Below are 11,183 nucleotides of genomic sequence, written 5' to 3' on the forward strand. Positions count from 1 at the left end.
AAACTTTCTTTAGTTGTCTGCTTCAAGGCGAACATATTGAGGGGTGTCTTATGGTATCCATCGTTGGGTAGGGTAGGAGAGAGTTGTTAGAAATACTCTACACTTAATGTCATATGTATATTGATGCAACATGACATTTTTCTCAAACCCCAAGTGATCCTCAGGGTTAGATGATCAATTATAATCTCTGAGCTGAGGTGTCTTGAAGTTACGGGGTAATTCATCATTCAAGATATGGATGGAGAAGGACGTGCTTTTGACAGGTATAGGTTCTTTGCCTCTACTCCGGTTCAGAGGTGGCGTTTCTCCTACCATCGATCCATGGTGGGATCATGACCTTACTCCGTTGTTTAGTGAAGATGACAAGGGAAGGACTTATTAGACCCATTGGTGCTCGATTAGGATTAGTTTGCACCTTGATCGAGGCGTGTTGTACTTCAAGAGTCGAATTCGTCGGAGGGAGTCTTTGCAGCATTTGTTGCACCGCTTAATCCACTAATGCTTGGAATTCTTCCTTAGCCATGGTGATAGTTTCGCCACACACTACATCTCCTACAAAATTAGGACCCTTGATAGTTTTCCCAAGTTCCACCATCTTAATATCTTAGTTCAGGCATTTCCCATAGACAACGTCAATTTGTTCCTGTCTAAAAATGCAATTTGATAAGTCAATGAGAGAAGCAACTATTGAGCAGGCTTCGAGGGTGAAGAAAACATCTAGGATCTCTATAGGATTCAATCAAAGGTTAGAATGGATGCCGAGGTTAGACTCGGCGTGACCACTCCGGCACTCAAGTTAGCACAAAAGTTATGGAAAGTACAAAGCAAGGAGAAAGTAGAAGAATTGGGAGAAGTTTGGATGTGAGTACGTACCCCGCGCTTGTGGAGGTAGGTGACCTTTTATAGGGTTGTGGTAATGCCCTTATGTGGCTCATGCGTTTACCTACGTCCTCCGGGCAACACGGCTATGTTATCCACGTTTTCTGAGAGAAACGACTACGTTTGTTGTCTGTGTCTTTCGGGACGTTACCCATGTTATCCGAGAACAACGGTATAGAGAGCTATATAGGACGTGGGTCCCTGTTAGGGGTAGTCAAGCCAAAGAGGTCGGATGTCCGAGTCAAAAAAAATGGATGGATCGAGTTGGAGGAGTTGGATGGACTGAGCTGAAGCAGTCGAATGTCCAACTCGAAGGAGTTGGATGAACTGAGCTAGAGGAGTCGAATGACCACTTTGATCTCCACCTCAGTTTGACTTTCGACCTGTTGACTTGGCTTCAGACTTGACCTTGTCACATATAGATTTTCCTATTCGCCACGTTACTATTTATATACAAATGACTTTTTAAGATTTTTTAAAATTATTAATCCTGTATCATACAAATTTAAGAGTTTTTTATAGGATCGTATGATTCTACGATCCAATCCCAATTGATCCGATTTTGATCCTAAATTAATTCTACGTATGATTACTATTCTATAAATTATGCCTTAAATATAAAAAGTAATGGCGATGCATCCATTTACTTATCAATTGTCATTTTTTTCCCAGATACAACGCAAAGGGAAAAGGCATAATGATTAACCCACATGAGAATTCGATTCTCTCGTTAGATATATCATAGTATGTGGTACTAGAGTTGAGCATTCAATTAAAATTAAATTGAATTGAACCGAATTAATCAAAATTGAATTGAACTGAATTTTTTTGAACTAATCGAACCGATCAAATTTTTAAATAAAAATCAAACAAATCAAATCGATAAAATATCAATTAATTTAATTTTCAACTGAATTAACTAAAATTTTTAAATATTATAAAAAATTTATCAATTAATTAAGAATTTATAAGTTTTCTAATTTAGAAATTTATATATTATTTTTTATTTTGATTAATTCAGTTAATTTAATTTAATAAATTTTAAAACTAAAATCGAATCAAATTAATTAATTTTTTTTTAAAAAATAATTAAAATTTTAAAATAATTAAATTAAAATTTTAAATTTGATCGATTTATTCAGTATAATTGAATTTTTGAATGGTACTCGAAGTGTGTTGATGACATTGAACTGCCATATTAATATTCATTTACGTTTTGAATTTATTGGATGAACGAATCAGGAGATACGATCCATCTCCTGAACTAATTGAACGGCCGGATAAACGTATTAGAAAAAAGAAATCATCTTTTTCAACCCGGTTCATCAATCATGTTCCCTATTCACGACTTGAAGAATAGCTCGTGGGACCCATCTTTCCGCCCTTCGCTGTTGAAAAATGTGGGTACGCATAAAATGCTTTCCCTTTCCGCATCGTATCTACAAAGTCTCCGCCTCAAACCCCCCAAATCCATGGCTCCTGTACCTCCGACGCTTCTACTCCTCGCCGCGGCGGGGCTCTGCCTTCTCGCCGCCACCGCCGCCGCCGCCGCTATCGATGTTACCAAGGTATGCGTCGTTGGAAGCGGCATCGGTGGCTCTTCGGTGTCGCATTTCCTCAGACAATACACCTGTGCCCAAAGTGCCGCGATTCCCTGCGTCGACGACATACGCATCTTCGAGAGGCGCGGGAAGGTCGGCGGCCGGATGGCCACAGTCACGATCGGCGGAGATACCTTCGAGGCCGGGGCATCTATCATCCACCCCAAGAACCTCCACGCCCTCGGTTTCGCCCGCCTCCTCCACCTCGATACCAAAGCCGACGACGATTCGGGTGTCGATCCGAAGTCCAACGTCTCGTCGTCGTCGTCTTGGTTTGGAATTTGGGATGGATCTCGGTTCGTATTCCAGACGCTCACGCCGCCTTCTTCTTCGAGCTCCGCTATATACCGCAAGATGTACCCCTTGTTAGACTCTTTGCTGCTTATCTGGCGCTACGGATTATCCCTCCTTCGGATGAACCGTTTCGTTAAGGTAACTTCTCTACCTGCCAGTGAAAATCGTTGACTTGTTGATCTACCGCGATTTCTGTATTGAAATCACGACGAGACCTTCAGCACAATCGAGCAGCGCCTTCTATTTGATTTTGAACATTTTGTATCATGGAATCTTTGAGGATGACTTTGATCTATTGTGGAGCAGGGCATGTTGCAAAAATTCATGCTTTACTATAGTGATCTTGAATCCCGGCCTGTATTTGAGACCGTAGAGGATATGCTTAAATGGTCGGGGCTGTATGGGCTGACCCGCCGCACGCTTCAGGAAGAATTGGCTGATGCAGGGATATCTTCTCGGTTAACATCTGAGTTAATAACTGTATGAACCTGGCTTTCTTTGTTTACTTCAAATGTGAATTGCTTCTTTTTCCAATCAGATAAATGAAAGTAGCTGTCTTTGCGGGTGAATGCTTTATCATTGTAGTGACTAAAAGCAACTTGCCTTTGTTGAGTAAATTGGGTTTAGTCCTTTGTCTTATCTATGACTAAAAGCAAAAATTATTAGTTGAATTTCTATAATCGCTTACATAATATTTTTCGCAGCTTGCCTTTAGGCATTGCTTTAATACCTTTTACTAGTAATTCATTAGAAGTGGGATGAATTTGTTTCTCATGTTAAAGATATTCTCCATCTTTGGAAATCTTTCCCCATTTCCATAATTTCATTTTGATGCGGTTGGTTGTCATCTTTCTACAGGTAATAACACGAATCAACTATGGTCAGGACGTTACCATCAGCGGACTAGCTGGGGCAGTTTCATTAGCTGGCTCAGATCCTGGATTGTGGTCAGTCAGTGGAGGCAACTGGCAACTTGCTGCAGGGTTGGTTAAGCATTCAAATGCCACTTTGCATCTCTATGAAGGAATAAATTCCATCACTAATGTTGGAGGTCATTATGAGCTCAATTCTTCAAAGGGGAACTCATATGCCTGTGAGGTAACAGTGATTGCTACACCATTAGACGAGATAAATATCACCATTGTACCTCCTGTTTCTATCCCCAGTAGAAGGTTACAGCACACATACACAACTTTTGTCAGAGGGCTTCTTAACCCGGTGAGTATTGGGTAGACCACTAGTCTTTGTGTTTTCCTACTTGTTTGACATAAGAACATATTAGGATTTATTTGAAACTTGATAGTAATAACTACTTGCAGTAAATTAACTTTTTCTATTTGGAATTTGATTTATTGCACCCTTCAGTGAATTGGGATAACTCATCACTCACCGAAGATATGCATGCAGGTCCAGCTTCAATCTTAAGTTAATGATTAAAACCAACATACCGTGCAGTCATGATAACTGTTATTAGGTTGAAAATGTTAAGTTGAAATCTGGTTTGATTTAGTCTATTCCAAATAGAATAGTGAAGTCATAGTTATGTAATTTGATTTCGATATTCATTTATTTACACGACTATGCAGAAAGTGGAGGATGCAAGTATGCGAAGTGGCATTCTGTTAATTTTGCATACTTAGTGGGTCTACATGTTTACTATGAGGCAGTATAAAATCTTCAGTATATTATATTGAAAAACAAAATAAATTATGGAGAGTGGAGGACACCGCCATCCCCTTGAATCTCCACATGTTTAGCAGTTGATTATCTAATGAAGGCAACATGCATGTATACTAGTGGATCACATAGTTGATGTAGTTACAAGAATTATGGGTGTTGAGTCCTAACATATATTTTTGTACACAAACCGAGTTACAACAATATGAATGCATCTTGTAACTATATCACTACATGACCGGTTACATGGTTGGCTTGTAAACATGCATATCCACTACATGATTGGCTAGTAAACATGCATATCCATTACATGACTCCACCATTAACTATATAAAATTAGCACAACTTCACATCATGATATATATACATTTGTAAATAACTGAACATCAACAATTTAAACTACATAACTGTGATTTCATTATTCTATATAGACCATACTCAATCAAACCATCCTTACTTAAGACATGACAAAATAACCTGAAGCATGTCTTCGCAACATGGTCTGATAATTTTCCGGGGCTTGGGTTAGCATTGCTAGAATTTTAAGTAGTTGATTCGTTACTAATCTTGTCTATTTTCCTTGTTTGACAGAAATATTTTGGGCTAAATATTGCATCAGAAATTCCTGACCTCGTGGGCACGCTTGAGCTTCCCGGTATTCCATTCTCATCCATATCCATTCTCAAGAAATACAATGAAGAAGATATCATCTACAAGTTGTTTTCTCGTGCACCACTGGACGATGACTTTCTAGGCATCCTATTCAGGTCAGTTTGATATCTTGCCAAATCGAGATGAAAAGTTTTCTTTTCCCCTATGAGCCACTTATCAATCATAGAGGCATTCCTTTTGCTCCACAGCAAGAGGAAGGAAACTCTCCGGATAAACTGGCCTGCATATCCTCATTATGAAGCTCCAGAGCTGTTTGCCCCCATAATTTTGGACGGTGCACATTTGTATTACATTAATTCGTTTGAAAGCGCTGCTAGCACAATCGAAACCAGTGCCGTCTCAGCTGAGAATGTTGCACGGCTAATTATCGCAAGGATCTCTGGCCAATCGTCATTTGCTCCCATTATAAGGTCTCCTCATTCTACGGAAGAACTACTCCACACTGATCTGTAGGAGAAGCCACGATTTGGCAGATTTATCTTGATGCATACATCATCAACAAGAGAACCAGAGAGGTATTTTATACGTGTCTCTTTTCGTATGTCCTCTCGTGGCGGGGTACACATACAGCATTATCCAGTCCTTTGTTTTGTAAAGTAGAAGTGGAGTTTCTAATAGGTTCCTTATTAATGTTTTCTGGCTGCAATCATTGTTGTCCATTGTAAACCCTAAACACAAACTCGATCTTTCTATGTTCCGTTAGCTCCCTGCTTCGATGCTCTGCTCTTCCTGTAGATGGTGTACAGCAGCAGCTGCTGCATTGCTCCCAGCGCGCTTCCACAACCATTCGGCACCTGAACAGCGCAATCGCGAAGTGCATGCGAATGAAATCGATGGAACACTTGGGGAAACTACAGACTTCAGGTGGAATCGTATCGTAATCACCGAGAGGAAGGGATCGTGGCCGAGCAATCCGAAGATGAACCACGAGGTTCCGCACAGGAAGACGAACAGCGAGAGAAGGAATGGCATGTATTCCACGCTCTTGGTCTCGATCACCAGCCGCACGATCGACAGCGGCGACGCGTACATGCAGATGGAGAAGGCGGCGGCAGCGAAGCCGCAGAACAGCTTGCGGGGCCGGTCGTCGAGGAGCGCCAGGGAGATCACGGCGACGGCGGCGAGCAGCGCCGCCGTGTGAGCTCTGATGGACGGTTTGGACGCGAAGACGAGGAAGACGACGACGTAGACGGCTTCAATGGCGGCGCCGGCGCCGTTGATGGTGGACACCAGGATGTTGTCCGGCGACACGAATGGCAAACCGTACCTGCATAATTAACGCATTTATTAACCTCTCTTTCATCTAAATTATCCTTTTTTAGTAATTTAGATTGCAAACCAAGCAGAGAGGAGGCAGTTGAGCAGGGTCATGTTGTAGGGAACGCCTGAGAAATCCTCTGTGGATCTGCTCCTGATGATCCTCTGGAACGTGACACTCCAGACACCAAAACGCAAACAACAAGAAATAGCTTTTTTTAGTAAAGATTGCAGAAAAAAAAGAGAAGAAGATGAACACGGAAACAACAACAGAGAACAACAACACTCACACTGGAGATAAGAACAGGAAGAGAGCAGCGGCGTTGCCTGTAATGGATGGCATAAACAACAACAAATAAACAGAACATCACTGAGATTAATTGCATGAAGCGGAAGAACAGATGCAGAGCGAGAATAACCAACCAAAGATGCCAAATAAGAAATGCAGCAGTTCCATCTTCCGCTTGAAGGTAGAGAGATGTGGAAGCGTGAGGGGGGCAGATATATAGCGAGACGTTGTTGTCGTACGGTTAAATTTTAACTGATTTCTCTATCTGGAGTTTGGAGACGAGCAGCTTTTTTTCGTGTCAGATTCTGATTTTGTTTTTTTAGCTATTTGGGTTTGTTTTTCGATCGGATTCTAAAATGGTTTGTATTTATTTCTTGTTTTTCTGCATTGAATTTCACAGGATGCGTAAATGGCTTGTTTTTCTTCAATGGAGGTTGGTTTGGAGAAAGGCCAAGTATGAATTCTTACTAACATTTAAAAAAAATAAAAATAAGTAAAGAATTAAAGAGTTAATAAAACTTTGAGATGAATTTCTTTTTGGATGAATTGTTATTTTTATAAGTTAAAAAAAATCGAATCGTTTGTTATGAAATTTGAGATTTTTAATTTAAGAATAATTGTAAAAATTTAAAGTTAATTTTCTTTTAAAATTAATTATGTGGGCGGAATCAGTAATTAATTAATTAATCATATTGGTCAATATGATTAACTATGTGGCATTGAGATCCATGTAAGATATTTGAAGAGGTTTATGAAATCAAAAAATTGAACAAAAAAAAGTTTGAATTATTATGGGTGAGGTTTTTATTTTAAGAGCAATAATAAAATTTATAAGTTGTTTTTTCTCTCAAAATTGAAAATGCAAGTTGGTTTGTAGTAGTAATTAATGATGCCTTTTTTATCTTTATTTTTATTTTTTAAAATATTAAATAAAAAGTATATATAGAAATATTAAATAAAAAAATAGTAAATAAAAATGTATAATTTTATAGTATAGGGCTCAAAAAAATTTGATAGTGAAAAGAATAATAAATTTTTGCACTTTTGATATGATATATTGAGGATTATAAAAAAATTCATTTAGAACTCTAACTAACTCCTTAAATCCTATATCACAAAATAAATAAGACAATTGCATTACATCAATTTGATTTAGATCTAATGTGTTGCTTGTATATATCGAGAAAATGCTATTAAGATTTTTTCATTGTGGTCAATTGTAATTTCTTAATTTACTTTTTTACAAATGATCATGAGATTGATCATGTGGGATCGACAAAATTATTAAGTTAACGAACTTGGATAAAATGAACTACAGAATTAGACATATAACCTAATAAATCTCCTCCTTGAGTTAAATTTCATTAAGAAATATAAAATACATAAGGATATCAACTCCAACTACCAAATTGGTCCAAAGGCCAACCCAATAGTGATAACTCCAATGAAGTCCATGAAATGTTTGAACTACCTTCCGAGAAGAGATTTCAGAAGGCGGCAGTTCAAACAATCTGAAAATGTTTGAACTGTAAATTTAGGATTTAGATGACACTAAATTTAATCACAACTATAAATGTTTGAACTGTAAATTTAGGATTTAGATGACACTAAATTTAATCACAACTATAAATATTATGAATCTGTGTTTTTTTTTGTCCGGCTATCAAATAAATTTGAAAAGTGAAGTGACTTGATGTGGTGTCCCAACTTAGTAGTTTGAACATCACATGAATGCGCTATGTGAGTTTCAAACTTTAATTGCTTGGGAAAGTATCTTGTTTTTTACTATCTTTTTCTGTAAAAAGTAAGAATCTGTCACCTTAACGGCTCCACACGATCGGTCCCACGACTATTTGTGAGGGAGTAAATAAATCGAGAAACTGCAGTTGATCACGATTATTTTTTACTATCACATCATGCCATGGGGAAAGTGAATCTGTTATTGTTGTACTTATGTTAAATGTCAAACTAATTAAGGTAAAAATTACTTAAGCAGCTCAGCTAATATTTTGTCATTATTGCAATTCATTCAAGGATCGTTCAGGGAGAAGGGAGCACAACTAAAAGCCGACGATGCTGTGTTTTGTCTCTCCTACATGCGAAAGCCAGAGCGCACCTCACTGATGGCGTCAAGCACATGGAAGGAAGATCATGGCCGGTGCCTCTCACTGATTGTTGCTAATCGAAGACCAGACGAACGGTTTCCCTTTGCTTACTCGCTGGCCGGACTCTGCTGACGGTCCTCTGTTTTGGGGTCTATTCTGGCTTGAATCTGAAGGCACGGCGACTGACACATATCACTGGAATCAGCAGAACGAGGGAGCAATCACGTACTGGACGCCGGAAATAACACAATGAATGGGATTCGTGGAGACTGAGGAAGATCACGTACTGGCCTGTGATATTGATTAGGAGTCTGCGCCGAATCAGTACAACTCGGCGCCGGAGAAGATGACATAGAAGGAAATCGCCGGCAGCGACCTAGAAGGAAACAGCCGGCATTGACGCTGTGTTTTTGTGACCGTTTGACGACGATGTGGCCACGCTAGCACAAGCCAATAGCATTGCTTCCCTGAGCTGAGCTGGCCATAAAATCCTGAGCATTACTTGATTCTTTGTGCTGAGCTGGCTATCGGAAATCGAGGTAACAGTACGACCCACTAATTTGAATCCAGTGTTTCTTTGGATCGATTTTGCACCATTTAAGACTGAGATTCGAAGGCCATTAAACTTACTCGCGTTGGACAAGCATTGTACTTGACTGTGACACGTGGATACGCTGTCTCTGAGAGAAGTCCTGATTGGGGTGCGCGGTCAACAAATGCGATGGCTGGCATAATGCAAATCATCGATTAAGACACTATTCGTCCTCTTCTTCATGTGGCATGGCCCGTAACGCTCCGGTGCGGGCAAGGGCAGGGGCGGAGCTAGAATTTTTGCCGAGGGGGGGCCATTTTTTAATATCGCATTGTCACACTAATAAAACAAGCGGAAGAGAGTCACTTCAATGGGGTATCAACTAGCGATCGATCGTTCTAGCTCTGGGTCAATGATTTTTACGCGGCCGCGCGCTTACTGTTTGTTTTGCTGTAATATGCGTGCAGGGATGGCTGCTGGTGTGAATTCTGGTTTAACCTATGGTTTTCGAGATGCCAGAGGTATTCTGGTTTAACCTACGGTTTTCATGGTTATAGGTTTTGCATGCATACTTGCTTTAGTTCTTGCTTCAGCGCCTTCCTGACGTTCTCCATGAGAGAACGCTCTCTTTCGCTCGGAAGGCCGAAACCCATGTCGTCCAATCCATCTGAACTTTCGTCAAACGCATTGATGTCACCATCTGTTTGATCTTCCTCGTCGCCTGACATGGTTGCTCCAGTGCCTTCGCCAGGCGAGGCACCTAAAGGAATTGTGTAAACATCTACTATGCCGAGGAGACATTGAGACAAAGGGCAATGTGATCACCTGTCAAGACCTATAGATTCTGCTCGAGTTCCCAACACGCCATTACTGCATCCATTTCATGGACACGAACATGGTGCTGTAGCTGCTCCTTGAAGGAAAGCAGCAGCAATAGATATTGTGTCTATTTTGAAAGAAAGAGAAGGAATCAATATAAATAATGATATTTGAAAGCATTGACATATTTATACAATTGACTGTCAAACATTAAAGTAACTATTTTTTTCATTTGAAAGCATTATTGTTTAAACCATGAAATTGTTCAAAGTCAGGGGGGGCAGGGGGGCGACCGCCCCCAGGCGCCCCCCTGTGGCTCCGCCACTGGGCAAGGGGCCGGCAGTGGACAACCCTTCCTCTTGGGGTGGGACTGCCTTCGGACACAGGATTGGTGGCGCAGCACGCGACACTCCAGCGAGCAGCAGCCAGTCAAGCGACGAAACCAACATATGCAGGGCACGACACTCTTATCTGTGAACCCAACACCCATCCTCCATTAACGTTAGGCACGGAAGCACGGCATCAAACATTGCGGACTAATGCATCCACAAGCATTGGCCCTCACACTGAGAGGTAGGGGTGTAATCGAACCAAACCGAACCGAACAGTAAGAGGCTCGAGCTCGAGCTCAATTCATTTTTCCTAAGTTCGAGTTTGGCTCAAGTTCAATTCGAGCTTTAATTCTTAAGCTCGAGCTCAGCTCGTAATGAAATTAAATAGTTCGCAAACGACTCGAGCTCGGTTCGAAAAAGGCTCGTTTAAAAGTTAAACGAGTTTAGTTCGAACTCGGTTCGAAAATAGATCGTTTAAAAGTTAAACGAACTTAGTTCGAACTTGCTTGTTAATATAAAATATATATATATATATATATATATATATATATATATATATATATATATATATATATATATATATATATATATACAGTTCGTCTATCCTGAGCACCGGATTCTACGCACCGCGTGCGCACTCCTCCGACGTTCACGCGCTTCCGCCGCCCGTTCATCGCCGTCCGACCACCGCCGGGAGCAAGACCAACCGAGCCGAGCAGACCAAAA

General features: G+C 40.4%; 2 protein-coding genes across 2 annotated transcripts; one reads left to right on the forward strand and one right to left on the reverse strand.

Moving 5' to 3' along the window:
• Nucleotides 1-2,339: 2,339 nt before the first annotated feature.
• Nucleotides 2,340-5,825, forward strand: LOC141830082 (farnesylcysteine lyase). Its single transcript, XM_074717564.1, has 5 exons — nt 2,340-2,912; nt 3,081-3,254; nt 3,633-3,992; nt 5,043-5,218; nt 5,312-5,825. The coding sequence occupies exons 1-5, from the start codon at nt 2,352-2,354 to the stop codon at nt 5,574-5,576; spliced, it is 1,536 nt and encodes a 511-aa protein (XP_074573665.1). The 5' UTR covers nt 2,340-2,351; the 3' UTR covers nt 5,577-5,825.
• LOC141830083 (bidirectional sugar transporter SWEET1b-like) lies at nt 5,813-6,837 on the reverse strand. The gene is made up of 5 exons (XM_074717565.1): nt 6,804-6,837; nt 6,671-6,707; nt 6,463-6,558; nt 6,009-6,390; nt 5,813-5,917 (listed from the first exon to the last, which is right to left on the reverse strand). Exons 1-5 carry the CDS (start codon nt 6,835-6,837, stop codon nt 5,813-5,815), a joined length of 654 nt encoding a protein of 217 aa, XP_074573666.1.
• Nucleotides 6,838-11,183: the final 4,346 nt, after the last annotated feature.

This window comes from Curcuma longa, chromosome 5 (genome assembly GCF_044706935.1).
Source record: "Curcuma longa cultivar G26 ecotype Majalengka, Jawa Barat chromosome 5, ITB_CL_G26_1.1, whole genome shotgun sequence".
NCBI lineage: Eukaryota > Viridiplantae > Streptophyta > Magnoliopsida > Zingiberales > Zingiberaceae > Curcuma > Curcuma longa.

Excerpts from the sequence above, each read along its gene's own strand:
- LOC141830082 (XM_074717564.1), top strand. The coding sequence starts at position 2,352 with ATGGCTCCTGTACCTCCGACGCTTCTACTCCTCGCCGCGGCGGGGCTC. Across the intron at positions 2,913-3,080 it reads GGATGAACCGTTTCGTTAAG|GGCATGTTGCAAAAATTCAT; the intron begins GTAACTTCTCTA and ends ATTGTGGAGCAG. Across the intron at positions 5,219-5,311 it reads TTTCTAGGCATCCTATTCAG|CAAGAGGAAGGAAACTCTCC; the intron begins GTCAGTTTGATA and ends TTTGCTCCACAG.
- LOC141830083 (XM_074717565.1), bottom strand. The coding sequence starts at position 6,837 with ATGGAACTGCTGCATTTCTTATTTGGCATCTTTG. Across the intron at positions 6,559-6,670 it reads TTCCTGTTCTTATCTCCAGT|TGTCACGTTCCAGAGGATCA; the intron begins GTGAGTGTTGTT and ends TGGTGTCTGGAG. Across the intron at positions 5,918-6,008 it reads GCCACGATCCCTTCCTCTCG|GTGCCGAATGGTTGTGGAAG; the intron begins GTGATTACGATA and ends TGCGCTGTTCAG.